The sequence below is a fragment of the Apis mellifera genome, linkage group LG5, assembly GCF_003254395.2.
Source record: "Apis mellifera strain DH4 linkage group LG5, Amel_HAv3.1, whole genome shotgun sequence".
Lineage (NCBI taxonomy): Eukaryota > Metazoa > Arthropoda > Insecta > Hymenoptera > Apidae > Apis > Apis mellifera.
Window position 1 is genome coordinate 4,232,929 of NC_037642.1, and position 21,779 is coordinate 4,254,707.

At 34.6% G+C, this 21,779-nt stretch overlaps 3 protein-coding genes across 3 annotated transcripts; 1 reads left to right on the plus strand and 2 right to left on the minus strand.

The window, feature by feature from the left end:
• Positions 1-862: 862 nt before the first annotated feature.
• Positions 863-9,312, minus strand: LOC724515 (centromere-associated protein E). The gene is made up of 7 exons (XM_026440913.1): positions 8,832-9,312; positions 5,631-8,372; positions 3,502-5,356; positions 3,054-3,167; positions 1,702-1,913; positions 1,425-1,460; positions 863-1,341 (listed from the first exon to the last, which is right to left on the minus strand). The coding sequence occupies exons 1-7, from the start codon at positions 9,306-9,308 to the stop codon at positions 1,033-1,035; spliced, it is 5,745 nt and encodes a 1,914-aa protein (XP_026296698.1). The 5' UTR covers positions 9,309-9,312; the 3' UTR covers positions 863-1,032.
• A 1,995-nt stretch (positions 9,313-11,307) lies between these two features.
• LOC113218792 lies at positions 11,308-11,601 on the minus strand. Its single transcript, XM_026440914.1, has one exon. It carries the CDS (start codon positions 11,536-11,538, stop codon positions 11,308-11,310), a length of 231 nt encoding a protein of 76 aa, XP_026296699.1. The 5' UTR covers positions 11,539-11,601.
• A 4,166-nt stretch (positions 11,602-15,767) lies between these two features.
• LOC102656245 (centromere protein F) lies at positions 15,768-19,688 on the plus strand. The gene has a single exon (XM_026440873.1). It carries the CDS (start codon positions 15,768-15,770, stop codon positions 19,686-19,688), a length of 3,921 nt encoding a protein of 1,306 aa, XP_026296658.1.
• Positions 19,689-21,779: the final 2,091 nt, after the last annotated feature.

Genomic DNA, 21,779 nt, shown 5'->3' on the forward strand with positions numbered 1-21,779 from the left:
CGCGTTGTCGCGCGCGAAATCGAGCAAATGCGGCCACGCCGAATCTATTGGCCGTTATTAGCCGTAACTGTTTTCCAGAACGTTGCTCGTTATTGGCCCCGGCCACGGTTTTTCTTCCTGTTCCTCTCGTTTCCTCCTCCTCCTCCTTCTCCTCTTCCGCGCTTCATTAATTAGAATGTAACCGGTGCGACGCGATTAAATTACTGGAATAGAAGTAATTTATTCGATGGCGAAGCAGCTTGATCGTCCAGAACGATATTTTCAGGATAAATTCTCGATTTGAACGATTGAAAAAATATCAACGTGTTGGCCAAACATGTTACAAGAAGAGGAGAGGGAAAAGATGTTTGGCATTTAATTAATCATTTCTTATTCCAAATATATCATTGTTATATATACGTATGATTTGTGCTGTATGATTATAAATGATTATAATTTAATTTAATGTAATAAAAGTAGGTATATTCTCTTAAATATAATTCATTATTAATTCTGAATAAAAGCTCTTCCAATAATTGTAAAAGAATTGTAAAGGTTATTTTGATAAGTTTAATAAACTGTGTTCAGAAGGAATATTTTTTCAAAGTATTCCAGATCACTATTCTTTCTGGAATACTGTTTGGTATATGACTCCTCTTTTAATTGCCCAATTATAGAATTTTTCATCCCCATTTTAACATAACATTTGATCTAATTTTTCTCCTTTAATTAACGTGTATGTGATTTCTTATAGATAGTCAGTCACTGGAATTTATAAATTTATTACTAGATATACATAAGTATAAACAGATAGAAAAATTGAAACAGTTATGTATGAAAAAATTTAAATCTTTACTTTTCATTTATATACATTTACATCGATGATTACTATGTTATTGAACGAAGTACAGATATATAATTGATATACAATTCATACTTACACAGACTTATCGATATAATCATAAATAACAAAGATCAAATGCATGCCGATACATGAAATATTTTGGAAAACAATTGTTTGAAAAGAAAATTACATCTCTTCAAACAAAAAGATTAATCCAATCTAGATTGAAGATTAAAATTGCGTTGTCTCTCCAAATTCATCTCATTGGACAATCGAATTAAATTAGCCTGCTCATTTCTAAGAGCTCTCTTCAACTCCTGAAGCTTCCATCCTGCTTCCATTTGTTTCTCCGCAATCTGTTTCTGCAAAGCAGCTATACGTTTGTTCAAAATATCGGTCGAATTCTCCGATCGTTGAGGTGCTTCACATGAAACAGCTTTGGAATCTTGTTGCACCATGTCTGATGTCAATTCACATATCTTGTCATGAAGTTCTGCCAATTGCGTAAGTGTCAACGACTGAAATGAAACGCGATAAACGAGTCATTTAGACGAATGTATAATTCATAGATACATTTAATGATTGTTATTCTTTCACTTACATTTAACCAACCATCAGGATCGAAGGCACCAAGTTCCTGAATATATCAAAATAATTAAATTATATGTGGAATATGTATTTTCTTAATATTATAAATATTGATAATGTATAAATAAATTTAATCGATATTCTTTATAATTAAATATTATATTTAAATATTTAAATAATAATATGTATCATTTCATAAATTATATTGTTATATATTGCTTTCAAAATGGCTATTAATTATTTAAAATATAATGATACAGTTTTTGATTTATCGTGAATATTGTACATACCACAGGTTTTAGTAATTTAGCAAGATTTTGTATTTCTTGCTCCGCCTTATTAATATTGATACTTAAATCTTGAGACATCTTCAACAAATCCTCAATATCCTTTTTTGCATTTACTGGATTATTCATTTCTGATTCTTCCAATTTATCCGCCATTTTGGGTTCTGTACCCTTACCATCTAAATAATTGATGTAATCTCGAAGACGTTGTACACCTATTTTAAAAAAAGAAATTAAAGATGGAAAATATAATTTTTTTTAAATGTAATTCAATGAAAAAATAAAACTATTATGTATATATAAATCTTGAAGATGAAATACAGAAAAATATTTGAAAACAATATTATCATATCTTTATTAAAAACTTATTATTATTTTTTATTTCTTATTATTTATTATTCTCAGTCGACCAATCGATACAATGTTTAATTTTAATAATTTCAATGTTCAATGTGTTTTTTTTTAATTTTCGTACATCCGGTAATTCACGTGCATAATTTCTCGTTTTTAGCTTGAACCACAGGATCGTTTAATGTCTTATCATAAGATAATATTAAGCTCGTAATATTAAGCTAGTAATATGCTGATACGTTTAGCCAGATATTGTAAACTGCGATTAAAACATGGATATATTTACACGCACTTGAAGATAATACGTGTAATATGTTTTCTAATCGATCGATTCTGATCAAATTAATTAGCACGATATTACGTCAAACTTATTACCATGTACAAAATATGTACATATAATATGTACTGCATGTATGTATATACACATAGATTAATGCGAGTCAATGACAGATAAAAATTGTTCGACTTTGAACTATATATGAATTTTTATTTTTATCTTTCAATAAAAAAAAATTATTTATAATATGTACGTAACGTTAATAAAAATAAATATTAGAAGATAGATAAAAATAGGTATTTATAAATATTTAAAATGAAGAAATTTTAAATAGCATCCTTGCTTTAACGCTATTTAAGAGAACGCTATTTAAAAATTTTAAAATAGAAAGACTTTGTTTTCATTCGAATTAATACAGAATTAAAGATATTTATAATAAGAAACTAAATATAAAATTTTAATATATATTTTCACTTATAAAAAGAAAACTCTATAAAACGAACTCTATAATTCTACAAAAAGAAAAGGAATATAATGATACGTATGATGCATGTTGCATTTAAATATTTCTTCGAGTCTATAATATTCAAAGGAATCAGATATTGTGAACGATTAAAAATTGTAAATAATCTCAATTAATAATGATAATGAAGAAGCAATAAAGCGACAAAAATAATTTCTTATACATATGCATAGAATAAAGAAATCTTTATTCTATTCTTTATACCTTTTAGCTGATTTTCAAAATTTTTCCGCAGTATTTTGTTTGCTTCAACATACTCGTTGCAATCATCCAGAATGTCTTTATCAATTTCCGTCTCTTTTTGATCCAAATCTTTATCTGCACACACATACATATATACATATAATGAATAATTCCTAGAAAATAATTTTTTCATATTGAAGATATTGGAGATATTTGCAAATTTTTTTAAATATTGGAAAACCAAATTTATCGAATGATCTTGTTCATTTCTAAATAAAATAACGTTAATAATAAATACAATATCTATAAAAGAAAGAAAAAAATACACGTGAAATTAAAAATTTTCATCCCAATTTTTTTACTAATATCTTTACTCGAATTTGCAAAGATAGATCTCTGTCACTAGCAAATTTGCAGCATCGAAAAGTTCGAACAATTGAAACACGCTACTGTATATTAATTATCATACCTAAAGCTTTCTTCAGTTTGTCATTTTCCGCTTTTAATTTAGTCACTTGCTTGCGCAATTTCTCGTTCTCTTTCTGGCAATCGTATAAATCGCTTTTCAATTTTGCATTTACGGCCTTCAACTCGTCAATCTCTTTGTCCAGCTCCATATCCTTTTCCTTTCTTACGTCCCTGTCTTCCCTCGCTTTGGTCAAATCGGTCCGCAAGTCGGAATAATCTTTTTTCAATTTGTTCAAATCTTCTTTTAATCTCTCCCCTTCGCTTCTCGCATTGATCAAGTTGTCTTGCAACTTCACATTCTCCGACTTCAACTTCTCCAATTCTTTAAGCAATCTATTGTTCTCCCCCCGGCAATCATCTAATTCTGTTCTAAGCGTCTCGTTTTGTTCTACCAATTCCTCATTTTCCCTCTTCACCCTGACCAGATCTTTTTCCAACGCGGCAGCACGTTCTCTAAATGTATCTCTCTCCTCTTTCACATCGGCAAGTTCAGTTTGCAAGTTATTGTAATCATTTTGCAAATTATCCAAATCATTCTTCAAATTTAACGATTCGTTTCTCGCATTGTCTAAATCGTCTTGCAATTTTTTATTGGTCGATTTTAATGTATCCAATTCCGGGCTCGGTTTGTCCAATTCCTTTTTAGCCTCTTTCAATTGTCTCTTCAGATCATCAACCTCCTGTATCGAATCCTCCAGAGTAATGATCTTATTTTTCATATCGTCATTCTCTTTTTTCAGATTGCTCAATCGAGTCTCCATGCCCATCAAATTATCTTTAGCCACGGCTAATTCCTTAGACAATTCCGCGTTCCTCTCGTTCAGATTCTCGATGTCATTCTTCAGATTCGCACTTTCATCTTTCAGCGCGTCCAATTGTTTGTTCAATCTCGCTATTTCCGCGTTCAGCTTGTCATTCTCGTTCTTTAGCCTGTCGTTTTCATCACGAGTCTTATTCAATTCCTCTTTCAACGCTTTCAACTCCTCCTTCAGATTGGTCGACTCCTTTTCCATTGTATCTTTGACACCCGTTTGTTTCTCCAATTCGTTTCTGAGATTGTTCAAATCTTCACGGGTACGATATAGCTCCTTCACCAATTCCTCTTTCTCCGCCGACAAATTCGATAGCTGATTTTCCAGAGACTTTACCTTCGCCTCCATATCCTCGAGTTTCTTCCTCGACTCGTCGACCTCTCTCTTCAGACGATCATTCTCCGTCCCCATTTTATCCAGACTCCTCTTCATCTCGTTGATTTGCGTTTGCAATTTATCATTTTCATCCTTGCAACTTTGAAGATCCGACTTTAATTTTTCCGCGGCCGTTTTCTCCGCGTCCAAAGTCGTCCTCAATCTGTCGATCTCCACCCTCTGCCCATCACCCTCCCCTCTCAATTTCCCGAACTCGTCCTCCAAACTTCTCTTGTCTTGAAGAAGCTTCGTGTTCTCGGATTTCAGACCGTCCAATTCGGTCGTCAGCCTACTGTAATCATCCTTCAAACTCCTCAAAGGGTCCAACTCGGATCTTAACGCGCTATTGGCGTTTTTCAACACAACGATTTCCTCTCTGCAATCATTCAACTCGTTCTTCGCCGATGCGAGTTGTTTTCCTAGATCGTCTATCTCGCTTTTGTACTTGCTGTTATCCGCTCTCAATTTCTCTAATTCTTTCTTCAACGCTTCGAGTTCGGAATTCAAGGAAGCGATTTGTACATCGCCCCTATCCTTGGCCGATTTTTCCGCTTCCAATGATCTCTTCTGTCGGTCCAATTGGGACGTTAAATCGGTCATGTTTTTATTCAGATCGTCTTTCTCGTTCTTCAGTTTGATCAGATCTGATTCAATGGCTTTTTTCGCAATCTGTAAAAATTTACAATTAAATTTGAAAACGTGATACGTATAGGGTGTAATATTAATTTTAAGTTTAGAAAGAATGAAAGATCGTATCAATATTTTGAAAATTTTTCTCTTAAAGATTCGTAAAAAATTTTATTTCGTCTCTATTCTATTAATCGCGATGAAAATATTTTATATGAAATATAATATTTCCCGTGAATGAATAACAATAATAAAATTATATTAAATAAAAAAAATTAAATTTACATTCACTTATTGAGCGAATAATTTATTTTACCTGACATTCGTTCAAATCTTTCAACACTTTCTCGAGATCAGCTTTTAATTTTTCATTATCCAATTCGAATTTGCAATGCTCCACTTTCCAATGGTCTATCTCCGCTTCCTGATCAGCGATTTTCTGCTTGAGTTGTTCGATTGTTTTCTGCAAACTGGCAATATCTTCTTTCAAATTATCACATTCCGTCTTCAAATTCAATACAACTTGTCCCGTGTCCGATAACTTCGTTTTAAGATCTTTATTTTCCTCTTTCAAAGCATCGTTCTCCTCTCTACAATTGTCCAGTTTCTTATTCAAGTCGAGCACTTGATCCTCCAATATTTTCAAAGCGTTTCGCATATTTGTATTGTCGAGCATTTCTCTATCCAATTTAACTTTTAATTCGTTCGCCTCGTTTCTCAAAACCGCCAATTCATTTTGCGATTTCTCGTTCTCGCTTCGTGCACGCGACAACTGCGGTTCCAAAATCTGAATTTTATCCTCGGCTTCCTTCAACTCGCGTCTTAATTTATTCGTTTCATCGTTCAACGATTTCAATTGTTCTCCCAATTTTTCAAGTTCTTCCTTCAATTTGTTATTTTCCTCCTTCAAATTGTTATTTTCATTCTTGCAAGATTCCAACTCTTTCTTTATCTTCGTGTTCTCACTTTCTAACTCGTCATTCTGCTTTTTCAATCTTTCATTTTCCGTCTTATTCTCCGCCAATTGCTTGTTCAATTGATCTTTCTCATCCTTCAAGGCAGAATTTTCGTCCTTCACGTTGGTTAATTCACTGGCTAAACTGTCCCCCTCGCCCCTAAGTCCATGGACTTGAGATTTCAGCTCGCTGTTCTCATTTGTCAACTTTTCCATCTCCTCCACACATTTGTTGAGACCGTTTTTCAAGGAGTTCATCTCGGCTTTCAATTGATCGATCTCCTTCCCAGCACTCTCCAGTTCCTTTTTCAAACGATCTACCTCGGCACGCAAATCGCTATCTTCCGTCTTCGCTTCATCTAACTTTTTGCTAGCGTCGGTTAATTTTTCTTGCAATTCTGAAATTTTTGGTTTCAGATCGGCAACCTCGTTCGTCAAACGATCCCTCTCAGATTCTAAGCCTTGAACTTCCGATTTAAGATCCTTGTTCTCGGTTTTTAGCTTTTCTATCTCGTCAACACACTTCCCGAGAGCATCTTTCATAGAACCTATCTCGGATTTCAATTGATCGATCTCCTTCCTACCGCTTTCCAATTCCTGCTTCAAACGATTCAACTCGCTGAGTAAATCGGCGTTTTCCGATCTCATTTTGTCCAATTCATTTACAGTGTTGGCCAAATTTTCTTCCAATTCCGTGTTTTTAGCTTTCAAATTCACATTTTCCTCCAGCCAGGTCGCTTCAACCTTCATTCCCTCCTTTTTAAGTTTCTCGTTCTCAACCTTCAGTTTTTCCATCTCGTCCACGCATTTATCGAGAGCATCCTTCAACGAAGATATCTCTAATTTCAATTGCTCGATCTCTTTCTTATCTTTTTCCAATTCCTTTTCCAAATTATCGATTTTAGCACGTAAATCGGCATTCTCCGACTCCACTTTGTCCAATTCCTTCTTGACGTTGTCCAACTTGTGTTCCAATTCCGAACTTCTCGTCCTCAAATCGTCGTTTTCTTTCTTCAACTCGCCATTTTCCGTCTTCAAGTTCTGCATATTTTGTTGCAATTCTCGAAACTCCGCGTCCTTTAACTCTTCCTTATCCTTTAACGCATCACCGACCGCTTTCATCTCGTCCACCTCCCTCTTCGACTCTTCAAGGTCGTCCTTCAAAGCCTTTACGTTCTCCTTCAACGTCTCGTTCTCGAGTTTCATCGTGTCGAAATTCCTCTGCAACTCGTTCCTCTCCGTTTTCAGTTTGTCGAGTTGTTCATCGGCCTTGTCCAACTCCGTCTTCAAATTCTCGTTCTCCGTCAACGTTCGTTCCAGCTCCCTCTTCACACTCTCATTCTCGTCCAGCAACGCGTCCCGTTCTCGCTCCACGTTGCTCAATTCGTTCGAGAGACTGTCGATTCGCGCCTCCAAATTGCCCATCGTTCGCTTCATGCTCTCGTTATCCTCGTTTAACTGTTTATTCAAATCCTCGAGCGCCTTCTTCTGCCCCATCAGATCATCGTTCTCGCCTCGCAACCGCTCCAGCTGAGCCCATAAATTTTCGTTGTCCTCCTTCAACTTTTTCGACTCTTCCAACAGGTCGCGAAGTTTATCCTTCTCCGCCCTTTCCACCTCTATCACGTCCTTCAGATCCAAATTCTCCTTTTGCAATCTCTCGAGCTCGCCCCTGTTATCCTCCAGCTCCTTCTCCAACTCGGATCTCTTCTTCTCCAACTCGGATAGCTTCTTCTCGAGGGCATCCATGTCCTTGCAACACGCCTCGAGCTCTTTGTTCTTCGCCCTCTGGTCTTCCAACTCGTTTCTCAGATCCTCCAGCTCCGCGCTCAAACTCGCCTGCTCATCGAGCTTCGCCTCCAACGTCTCAACCTTGCTCTTGTAATATTCCTCCAGCTTAGCCTTGTCCTCCAATATCTGTATTATTTGATCGTTCCTCTCCTTCAACGTGTCGCGCATCATGTTCAACTCCTCCATTATTTCTTCTTTCGACTCCCTCAGCTCGTACAATTCCGGCTCCAGATGTTCAAGCTTTGATTTCAAACCTTCCAAACCGAGCAAGTTTATCTCCGACTGTCTCAACGTGTTCAGAAGATCCGAAATCTGAAAGAGGAGGGAGATCTCTTTTTTTTTTTTGCGAATAATACAAATCATAGACAAGCAAGATTTTGTAACGCATAATTTTTTAATTTGCGGAATATTTCTTCCAAATGAAATCGTGTAATCTTCGTATTAATTGTACACATAAAGGCATCTAAACTTTTCCATTACGTTGATGTTTCAGAAGAAAAAAATACAAAGAAAACTATTCTTTTTTTTTTGCACTGATTGTATTCTTTTTACATCATCTCTCTCTTTCTCTGAAAAAAAATCTCTGAATACTAATTAACTTACACTTCCCATTCCTTAGCAACTTTCCATCTCAACAAACGACAAACCCTCAAACGAACGTATTGTAACACGAAGGAGAAAGAGAGAGAGAGAAAGAAAAAAAAATCAATTCTAGCCAGCAAAGGGAAAACTCATCTTCCCTTAAGTTTGCTACCATTCTCAACATTATACCTTCTCGTCTTTCTTTTTGAGATCCTGTTTCATTATCGCTATTTGCTCCTCCAGACTTTTCAAAATAGCCATCTGTTCCAATTCTTTCTTCAACGCGTCGATTTTATTGTTCTTCTCCTCCAACTCTTTGGTCAGATTGGCCACCGTTTGCTCGCAATTATTCAATTTGTTCATCAAATCTTCGATATCGATGTACTCGGGCACAGTGACCGTCTCGACCACTTTCACTTCCCTCGGCTCCTCTATGTCTTTCATCTTTTGCTCGCACTGGGCCAACGCGCGTTTCAAATCGGTCATTTCGCCCTTAAGCCTGTCGTTCTCGGAACGAAGATCTTCGCAGCTTTTCGAGATGGACACCAACGTCTCGATTGGCTCCCCTTTCATCAGGTCACGAAGCTTCGCCCTTAGACGATGTATCGCCGGGCAGCTGACCTCCTCCTCGGTCCGCGCCAATTTCAACTTCAATTCCGATATCATGTCTCGCAATCTGTCGGGAAAGGGCGAAAAAGTTCCTTTGACACTTTTAGAAAAAATGAAGGGATGCGAGGTTTTTTTTTTTTAAAGTTTCAGATCGGTCGCTCTAAAGTTTTATAATTCAACTTGTTTTCGATTCAGAGTGAGAGAGTTTAATTTCTAGAAAACGATTTCGATTTCGAAAGACAGTGAATTTTACTTGTATCTATAAAGGAGATGAAATAAAATGGATAATTCTATGTTTTTAAATTTTCAAAGCATTACTGTATGCTAAGAGATCAGCTATCCTGGATCATTCAAAAAGAAAAATTAAATTGATATTTTTATCATTAATTTCTAAAACTATATAGGTTGTAATATTTTGGTATGTATTTCAATTATTGATATTGTAAAATAAATTTGAATATTAAAAAGAAATAAAAACACGGATTGCGAATAAAAAACGATAGATCTATTTAGAGAAAATAAAATATCGAATATTAATGAACAATATAAGAATGATTACACATTCACAAACTAAGCTTTGAGAGAGATCAATTAATTGTCTTACATAATCTAATCCATAAATAAATCATACAAACATATAAGAATGAATCAAACAAGATTTATCGAGAACGTTGTGCGAATACACCAAAGAAAAATTTTAACAATACTTGTGAAAAAACATTGAAATATTCGTTAATTAATTAACTCTTCGAATATATATATATATATATAAAACATATATACGCCGTACACATTACCAGAAAATTATAAAATATTAAAGAAATCCGATTGGAAAACCACGTTTTAATTTCTTTTAAATTACTTTTAAACAAAACACAAATGCTTAATGCCGATTTATTTGCGAATTCGTCCGAAACGCATCACCCTGCACCGCGTCGTTTTCCTAATAATTCGCCGACCGGAATAGGAAACGATTAAACGAGATCTACGAGGTTTACGAGGGAGAGAAAGTGGCAAGCAGTACTCTTTCTTTTCAAGCGCGAAACGCTCCCTAAAATATCTCATCTTCTCCCTGAGGAAGAAAATCGTGGCGCCAGGATCGTCGCAACAGTCTCGTTCGGCGAGAGTTTCCTCCAGATCCCTCACTTTATCTTCGAGCGCCGCGTTTGCATTTTGCAGCCTTTCGATTTCTTCCCGGGAGTGCACCACCAGTGGATCGGGCTTCAATATCTCATCCGCATTTACACCTACACAAAAACACATCTAATCTTTAGCAACATTCGGAACAATGCACGTGCACATCTCGATATACAACACAGCTCGAAGAAAGAGAGCTCTCTGAATTTTCGAGCGAAAATCCTTGAAGCGAGAAAGTCTTCCGAATCTGCCGTTCGAAGAAACGGTTTGTATCGCTATTACTAGGCGGATGTGTGTAGGATAAATGTGTGATAATCCATGATATACGGGGGAAATTGTGTAAATAGCACGGGAAAGAATAGTGGAAGCGGAGAGATCACTGCACTTTTTGAAGGAAATAGGAGGGAGAGACGTAAGAAAAATTATTCATTCCATTTATTTTTGTACTCTTTTTGGGGAATTTTTTTTTCTACCCTTTTTAATAACGGAATACGCGATCTGTACAATTTTCATAACTACATTATCACTTTCAAAATGATATCTATAAAAATATTCCGCTCATAATTCCGCGCATTGCTCATAAATCCCCGCAGCTATCTTAATATTCATTTCGAGGCATTAATTTGCATTGTCGACAACACGGGAACAATTTCGAGATAATCAAATTAAACGAGACACCCGGTGTGTATAATTTCACCCGTTCTGCTTTTTGCAGCGCTAATTGCACGGAACGACTATCCCCTACTAAACGACTAATTCATAAGGGAACGAGGAGAAACTCGAAACGAAAGGGTATCCGTACAGAATTCCAATTAATCAATTTCGCGCGAGCCACCTGCTAGTCGAAGCAGGAAGAGAGAGAGAGAAAGGAGGGAAAAGAGAGAAAGAGAGGGAGGGGGAATGGGAAAGATACGAAATATCATACATCGATACCGAATGTCTGGAGGGTTTGTTTCAGAGACCTATTTTCGCTCTCGAGCTGAAGTCTTTCCATCCGCCACTTCTTCATCTGACACTTCATTATCGTGAGCTTCCTCAGGGCGAACGAGAGGTCCTGGATCTCCGACTCTTTGGAAGTGTCTTTGAAGGGATTGTAACTGCAGCAACAGCACGGCTCGTTCGGGAAATCGTCCGATTCCAACGACGCCATTATCCTACGGCTAATCTTTTCAAGTTTTTCAACGTAATTGCAAACCGAGACGAGAATTTTAAGATCGATCTGTACCTATAAGAAGGAAAAACGGAGGGCCGAGGTTCAGAAGCTGAAGGAGAGCTCGATTAAAATATTTGAAAGAAATGCTCGTAAAAGGAATTTTAATATATAGATTGATTTATTTTAAGGGTTAAACAATTCAGTTATCCACTATTCTATGAATAATTTCTTTTTTATTAATTTTTCTATTTTAAACCATTTCCGACATTTAAGATTAATTTATAATAAACGTATCGAGCAAGATCATTCGATGCATATTAAAAAATTATAAATTAAATTCATCGTAAGTAACACTTTAACATTCAATTTCAGGCGTGTAAAATAACAGGCTCGTATTTAATCTTACAACGTTCGTTCGCGGCAAAAGTTTCTCCACGAGGGATGATAATGGCCAAACATTGTTAAAGGGGGAGGGAAAAAAAAAAAAAAACGACAAGAAAGATAAACGCTTTGACTTGAATAAAATACATAATTCATAAGTCCGTTCATAAAGGAACGTAACCGCGGCTGAAAGGGCTATGAATTCGCATCAAGACCATTATCAACGGTTACGGTACAAGGCTTGCCACTTTTAAAGGAGCGTAAAAAAACCGCGTTTAGGCATTCGAACGATCGAATCGTGATCCTTACTTCGTTCCCGATCCTCTAAATTCCCATTCCGTCCATTCGCCGTATCATATTTTCACAGGTTATCCGTAACGTAACTGTTCCTCCTCGGCCGCAAATGGCGACGAGAGTCATCGATGTAAGCGAATTTACGATCGTAAACCGATTATAGACAGTTCGTCGCGCCTAAGCGCGAAACTGCCCCAACGCAGGACAAAACATTTAGCCTGTGATACGTGTATACGCGAAAGGGGAAGCCAGGTTAGGGTGATGTATATTTCACAGCGGCAGTCACACTTTTGCTGCCACACGACCGCGGTCATCGATGAAGATCGATAATCTGATTTAACGTCAGACCGGTCTGTTTTATTGGGGCCGCGTAAATAAATTCGTTCAAATCTCGATGACGGTTAGGTACGATAACGTTTTTCATTCACCGATATTATTTATTTATTGGAAATATTGATTCGGTGTGCGAGCACGATTTACGATTACTTCCGCAACGATTTTTAAATTACAGAACATCGGCCAAAAAATATTTTCTTTTGCACGCGATTGATTATATTCGTTTCTTTTCGAACTCGTAATTTGATTAGATACATTGGATTGTTCTTCATCAAACGAATATCTGAATATGAAATGAATCCTGTTAATTCTTTAAATGCTATTATAAAACAGATCCTATTTTATTTTTATCACGAATTTAGAAAGATACAAAATTTCAGTGTTGTATTTATTACAGGATTTACTTATAGTAATTAATTAAGACTGCTATAAATTTCCACGTATGCTTACCCGAATCATTCTCTCACTAATTTTTAAACACGTTATATTTACATATTCTCATTTCCCGAAATTAGATTTATATTCATATTCTCGATAAACACGAAATTTATGAAAATTTCGTCGAAACGCGATGAAATATCTCTTTTTTAATCAATTCGAAGCGGATTGGTTCAGGAATTTCGAATCCTGCCCGGTATCTAAGCATTAACGTTGCACACGTTTCCGAGAGAGATCTAATTACAACCGCGTTATTAAAATACATTCCAGTTTGTATGCAACTCGTCGACCGAGCTCATCTTTCGAAACGCGAAAACTGCGAGTCCCTTTCCGTCATTTTCGCTTTGTACAACCGATACAGGCGATCGGTAGACGTAATTAAAAGGATCGGGGAGGAAAGTTGTTAAAAAGGGAATCGTTGGTCCACGACTTAGCAGTTACTTATCATCCAGATTTGGCGAAAAGTTTCGAAAGAAAGCGGAAACTTTCGAATCGTATCCTCATCCGTGGAGTTCCGCCATGTTCCGCGTAATTAAATTAGGGGGGAGGCCTCCGTTAGAATTTCGTTATTAAAGCTTCGATATTAACTTTTACATATTTATTATAAAACTTGGATGAAACTTCCGGGGAGAAAGAAAGAAAAAGAAAAAAAAACTTGGATGAAACGAACGACGATTCCGTTTTGTCATGATTAGTTTCGTAGAGAGAACTCTGTATACTGAAAGGAGGAATATAAAGATGTTCGATCTTTCGAGAAGTTGAACAATTTATATTAATTCCCTTGAATTGGCAATAAACGCGAGAAATCGTAGAAGGGATTATTGATAACGATACCGTGTATTAAAAGTTTTGAATAATCATCTGGATGGATATGCATATATATATATATATATTTTAATATTTTCGATTAAACGATATTTCAAAGGTTAAAACGAGCAAAGAATTCTTTTAAAGTATGAAAAAGAAGTTTTTCTGGAATATCATTGATTGTCAAATCGTTCGATTAATTTATTTATATACGATTATTTTAAAATTAGTAAAATTATTTCATTAAATGTGTATTTCTCCTCGAATAGTGTCGAATGATTAATTTTGTTATATATTTTTTAATTAACAAGTCGATATAACAAGAACTAGCTACTAAAACGAATCATCGATATGCGTTAAACTCTCGTGTAAAAGTTAGTTCACAGCTACGAAACTTTTGATTCACGTTCAATTTAAACGATTGATAATTGAATTACAATTCACCAACTCTCGTTAAGAATATTATATTGGATGTTCCAATTTTAAGAAACTTATACAACGATACGAAAGTTTTCCAACAATTGCAAAGAGATTTATCTTCGGTTCAATTACTTATACTCGTAAATTTATTACACGAGAGAGTATCTTTTTAATTAAATCTGCAGAGTGAAAATTTAAAACAGTGTAGCAAAACTAATATTTGACATTAAAAAAAAAAAAAAGAAAAAGAAAAAGAAAAAAGAAAGAAAGAAAAAAAGAAACGATTAAATCTAGATAAATATAATTATCAATACAAATGTTCTGTATTTAAATTTATGATAATTTTATTCAATAAACTATCTTTATAAAAATTTGTTATTATTCTATTCTTTACCTACTTTTTAATAATATGTTTACTTTAGATAAATTGACAATGAAATCATCTTTCAATATTTTATAAAAATTTAATCTAATGTTTATATAAATATAATGAAATATTCTATTCATGTATATAAAATGAATAATATTCCTTTTATATCTATGTATGAAAAAGAGAAAATATTAGCTAATAATTCTTGCAATTGATGTTGAATTAAAGAAAATATGTATATATATATTATTCTATAATTTATTCTAAACAAAAGACATGTATCATTTCTACGACCTGAAACTACAAATATGTGTCAAATGAATTTTCAGTGACGTAACCACAAACATTCAAACCATAAATTTTTTTCAAAAGTTCCGTAAAAATGTAATATGCTTCAAGAAAAATGAAAATTTCATTCAGAGGATGAAAATTATTACGTAAAGATGCAATAAATAATAATTCCTTCTGACATTTGAAATATCTTTTTACTGCAATTATATTTAAATCTGCAAAAAAAAGTTTAACAAATGTTAGTGCAGAGTTTGATTTCAAGGTACAATATTGTATAACTAATATCAAAATAATTATATCATTTAATTTTCCGTGTACAAGATTAACCTAAAAAATTAATTAAAAATTAAATTCTCGATATAACTTCTTAGAACCCAATACCATTTATTCCTATGATTTATTATATGCAAATAATGAATTAATTCGAATATTATACCAATTTACAAAGATCATTAATTAATCCTGCAACGATACATTGAAGTATTTCACAAGAATGCTCATTTTCATATTATATTCTCCCAAAATAATTACAAATATAAAATTTATTTAACAATGCTTCAAATATGTTAATCGTCCAAAATTATATTGTTAAATTTTTAACAATTTCAACATACGAAAAATACCATAACTATATTTAATTATTTCGAAGGAACAGAAATCATTGCAGAATTAATTTGATCAAATATCTAAATTTATTGATTTATCACGTAAATGTTGTTTTCAATTTTCAGCACTCCCGATTCCTTCTTCGATTAAAGACAAAATCATTCGCAAACAACTCTTATCCAACCGAATTATAAACAATTATCTCAACAAATTCCTATCAAAACAAAAATAATAATAATAAATCGAAAATTTCTGCCTGACCGATACCCGACAGAATCCGAAGATGAACGAATTTCTCGACAATTGCCACTCGATCGAGCCAACTAACGATGACGTGTTCAAAGACAAAACGAGGATAGCGGAAGTAGCTGCTGCCACATTGTGCAGGTTGAACAGCATAATGAAGCAGATGAAAGACTGGCGGGACGATCGCATGAAATTGCGATCCAACATATGGCGTCTGAAGCTTGCGTTACGCGTTGCTGGAAGGGAGACGGACAGCAGTGTCCACGCTGACCCATTGATCGAGCAACAGAAAGAGGAAATCAAACGACTGGAGACGACCAACAGGGAATTGAAGAAGGAGATTGCCAATATTAAATCGAGTCTGCTCTGTAAAGGGTACGTGACGCAGGAAACGGATTGGAAATCCGACGACAAGCTCGTGGAAGTTGAGCAGGAGTATTTGATGGAGAGGGAACGTTTGAACAACGAGATCCAGTATCTGAAAAGTCGGTTGAACGAGGTCGAGGAGGGTCATGTACACAGTTCGGAAGTGGAACACTTAAAATGCAAGCTGAAGCACTTCATGATGGTCGACTACACTATGGAGATTATATTCACCGATATAGTTAACAAAGTGGCCGAGACTATAGCGAATTTGTCCGAGGAGTTGGTGAACGTGAACGAACGTTTGCACAGATCGCAAATGAGGAACGACAATCTTTACGTGGAGATCGATAAATTGAAAGCTATGCTCAGATTCAAGAACGGCAACTTGATGGATTACCAGAGAAGGATAGTCGAGCTGGACAATGTGACGAAACGTTTGAAAACGGAAGTGAACAAGTTCAAGGTTAGTTACGAGGAGAGCTCGTGGAGCATCGGGTCCACCAACTTGAAAAACGTGGAACGTTTCGTGAACGATTTGAAGTGCAAGCTGAGGAACGATCACGAGGCTCTGCTCGGCGGCGGTGATCCCTATTGTTTCATGTACATTCAGAAAATCATCGAGTTGCGGATCAATTTGCGACAATTGCACATCGACCTGGCAAAATCGATCGGCAAGGAGCATAGAACTTCGGAGAAATTGATGGAGCACAACGAATACATGAAACAGCTTTCCAAGTTGGACTCGATCTTGAAAGAGATCAACAACGAGATCGACAAGTTGAAGAGCAATCACGTGAAAAGGCATTATAAAATCGGCGATTCCGAGGGACTCGAGTATTTGAACAAGATAGTGGAGCTCGAGGCGATAATCGAGGAGATACAATCGGCGATGAACAGGTTGAATCGTTGCTCGAAAGGGAAGTCGAACGAGTCGAAGGACATTGAAAAATTGGAGGAATTCGTCGGCAGAGTGTGTCACGAGATCAAGCAGTTGGAAGTGATCGTGGTGTCGAGCGATCGTTTGAGCGTGTTCAAGAGGATCGACCAGCTCGAGGAGTCGATCGTCCGGTTGAAGACCGAGTTGAGCAATAAGGAGGCGCACATGACCGACCTCGATCAGGAATTAGTGGACACGGACAGTATGTTGAAGCAAAAGATGGTGGCGTTGCAGGACGCGCGGCAAGAGATCACGATACTGATACAGGAGAACAAAGTGTTGAAGGAGAAGACGAACGTGATGGAGGAGAAGACGTCCGAGCTTCAATGCGAACACGAGGACGTAAAGAAGGAGTTGGAACAGTTGCAATACGTGAAACACGAGGCAAATTTAACGAAGAAGAAATTGCAAAATCTTCAGGACGACAAAGAGGAGTTGTTAAACGAGATGCAGAAAATTCGTGACGCCTTGAACAAGAAAAACGAGGAGACGAAGATCGTTCTTGCCGAGAAGAATACGATGGAGAGGGTGTTCAACGTGAAAATCGCGGATTTGTCGAAGAATCTTCAGATCAGTTCGAAGGAGAATGAAAAATTACAGAATAAGGTGAACGAATTGGAACGGATGAAATATAGGCGGGAAGCGTCGAACGTCGAGAAGGAGAACGAGAGTGCGAGACGCCTCAAGGATATAACGGAGAAGATGAACAACGAGATACAGTTATTGAAGGTAAATTTGAAAATTTCGAAGGAGGATTTCAATCATGCGAATCGAGAGATCGCCGATCTAAAAATTAAATTGGAACATTTATCCGATGAAAAGACCAAGTTAGAATCGAGCGTTGCTCAGTTAGAATCGAAGAAGGAGATACTGGTGTATCAATTGGGGGCCGAGAAAACGACCGCCGACGAGAGGCTGAAAGAGATCACCAAGTTGAAATCAGATTACGTCGAATTAGACGTCGAGAAGGTGAATCTGAAAATGGAGAAGGAACAATTGAACGTGAATTTCACGAATTTGAAGGTGGAGAAGGAACAGATAGAGAAATCTCTAGAACTCGTTCAAAGCAAGTGTTGCACGTTCGAAAATAAAATTGATAAATACAAGTATGAGCGCAACAATCTGCTCGAAGAAGTGAGAAATCTTAAGGTGACCAAGGAAACTTTAACCATCAAATTGGAGGAGACGAAGTCGCAATTGGACGGAACTGGAGATAAGATAAGACAATTAGAGGTTGAAAATTCGAAACTTCATAGCGATCTGAACGAATTGACTGCGAAGAAGACGAGCCTTGAACAAGCTTTTGAAACCCGTGAACAAACGCTTTTGTCGGAGAACCACGACCTCGCAACGCGCGTTAACAAATTGGAGGGGGAAAACCAGATGTTGAGAAATCAATTGAAGGAAAGTAAAACGACAAACGTCGAGTTGATTAAACTCAAGACGGAATATGATAACGTGAAATTGGAAAATACCACTCAATTGGACGAGTTAAGGCAATGTAATGAAATGTTGAAGGAAATGAACAACGAGTTGAAAATGAAACTGAATGAAATTCACAGCGAGTACAGAATATTGGAGAATCAGTTGAAGATCTTGGAATTGATGAATAGCACGTTGAAGAAGGACAAAGAATTATTGGAAAAAGAATATATGAACGCTCTGCAGAGATTGAGAATAGAGAGGATGGAGAAGGAAGGAATCACGTCGGGCAGCGAATCAGTTTCCACCGAGCAAAACGAAGAAACGGAAAAGGGGAAATTTGAGAAACGGCCGAAAAAGGAAAAGGTACCGGAGAAAGAAGTAATAAAGAAATTGATAATGGAAAATGAATCGTTGAAATTCGAGATATTGAATTTGAGGAGTCAAAACTACGAAATTAAAACGCAATTGAATCAAACGAAGGAAGAGATTCAAAGGCAAAAGTCGAATGCCGTGGAGAAAAAGACGAATGAAACGACGATTAAACCTATCTCGAATAAATTGGAGATCGTGAATCTTTATTACAAAGAGATTAACAGTTATTCGTCTCGTGGTTTGAGGAATACAGAGGCGGTAACGCACATAGACCAATCGAGTTTATGCCTGTATGAAGGTATGAATCGTGGGTCGGACATAGACATCGAAAAATTACTGGAAATAATGAACAAATTGAAAGTGGAGAACATTGCCTTGAGAATGGAAGTGAACTCTTTGAGATGCAACTTGATTATTAATTTCTCTGAAGACGAGAAGAAGAAGAAAGAGCTACGGATAGCCACGGACGAGATTCAAGCATTGAAATCGGAATTGAAGAAACTGAGGGACGAAAGAGAATCGTTGCGAGTTAAATTCAATACGACTAATGCGAAATTGGATCTGTTAGAATCTGAGAAAGCTGCTTTGAAGAATGAACTGTATACTATAAGGAACATTAATTCGGATTTCAAACAAAAGATAAGCGATTTACACAGCACTTATCAAAAATCGAAGGAGAAGAATTTAGTATTCGAAAATTGTATCGTGAAAGCAATTAAAAAGATAGAGAAATATACTTTATGCGATCACATGCAAATCAAAGGTAATAACGAATTGAAGGTACTTTTGAAGAAATACATATCAAACGAAGAAATTTTGCAATCGATTGAACAAAGAATAGATATAGAAACGACATGAATAAATTGTGTGGTAATGCATATCGATAAAATTAAGTTGTATTAAAGTGAATTATATTACAATAAAGATGAAAATTAAGAAAGAAGAGAACAGAAATGTAATATTTAAAGTGAGTTTAAAAAAATTTTCAAATTTTAATAACTTTATCAAACAGTTTAAAATATAATTTCTTAAATATTAAATTTACGAGTTTCTAATCTAAATAATTAATCACTTGAATCTCTAATGTAACGAGACTAAGCTGCACTGATACATGATGCTTTTAAATTGTTAAAAAAAGTTTTGAAGAATCTCATAAGTTTCGTGAGAAAAACTTCAAGACCCAATTAATTTAATTACTAATTTATTTCGAAAAGTTTCTTCCAAATACTTCGAACATTGTTCTGATAAAAGATGAATGTAACAAATTTATAAATATCTATTAAAATAATTATTTACCGATCAATCCAATGATCAAAAGATATTAATGAATCGAGTAATAGTGTTAATTACTTGACTAAGAAAAAAAAAAAATTAAGATACAATATTTAATATTAAACGAAATCGATATCAATTTTATGAATAATTGCCAATAATTTATGAATAATTGATTGTGAAAATAATTATCAAGTGAATAATTGAAATTCGAAGATATTTATTTTTAATTTTGCAGTAAATTATATCTTTTATTATATCCAAACTTATTATTGATTAAGCGAAAGAAAGAAAAATATTATATAAATATATCGATATATATGATTTATAGAATTATTATTTCAATAAACCATCTCAAAATATAATGCATTAATTTATTCGTGAAATACTTATGAAGAATATATTCTAAAAGTCAAAACAAGTAAAAAAACTGCTAAGCAAAATTATCGGTTAAATTTAAGTTACTTTATTAAATTATAACCAATTTAAGCTTGTGTTAGATGAAGCGAGACAGAGACAGAACAAGATGAAGATAGAACTACTTTATCTCAATTTTGTGTCTCAAACTTTAATTGCTTATAATTCAAATATTGGCTTCAGTTAATTATACGCCAACAACAATCGATCGTTTAAAAATCTACCAATATATTAATACTCTATATAATATAATGAAAAAAATTAAATCTAATCAAATAAGAAATGTAAAATGTAAAATACGAATTTCAATTATAAAATAAAATAACAAGAATGACAGAACTGTATATACTATTATATTTGTAAAAATATCTTATTTTATATCTTTAAATCTTTTATCAAATATAGTATATATTTGTAGTATATATTTAAGTATATATTTATAACGTAAAAATAGAATCAAATAGACTAAATAAAAATTTTTAATTACTAGATAAGAGAAAGAAAGCAATAAAATTAATCAGGTAATTTTGTAAAATAATGATAGAGAAGGAGAGTAAATACTAAGAAAAAGACAGAGATAGAATAATATGAATAAAAGTGACTTTCAGCGCCATCAATGTTGAAAATATTTCTTCAAAGAATCATGTTCCAAAAAATACTCAAGAGATGTCGATAGTTCTCAATTCACACTCTATCTTATCTTTGGAAAAATCTTTTGTCTTCAACAGATGGCACTGATAATCAATTCTTATTTTAACTTTATCTTTCTCTTTATTATCCTTACCTGTGATAACTTCGTGTGCGACACTCTGAAGATGGCGCTGACAACCACATTTCTATTCTATTTCTATTCTCACATTAATTGTACAATTCGTCTATTACATTAACATTATTTAAAGCATTGCAATCGGAACTAATTTCTTAATTTTATACTTTCTGTTCCTCTTACTAATATCATATACTAATAATTAAAAATAATTAATTGATAAATCAATGAATAAATAGATAAACAAGTAAATAAATCTACAAACAAAGCAATATATAAAAAGATAAAAATGTAATATATAATAAAATATTATATAAATAAAAAAATTAATAATTAAATAATTCAATTAAATAATTAAACAATTCAAATAATTAAATTACATAAATTATATAAATGAAAAAACAAAATGAATAAATAAAAAAATAAAAATATAATATATAAAGGGTTATATAAATTATACATATATATACACAAATTAAATTAATAATAATAAC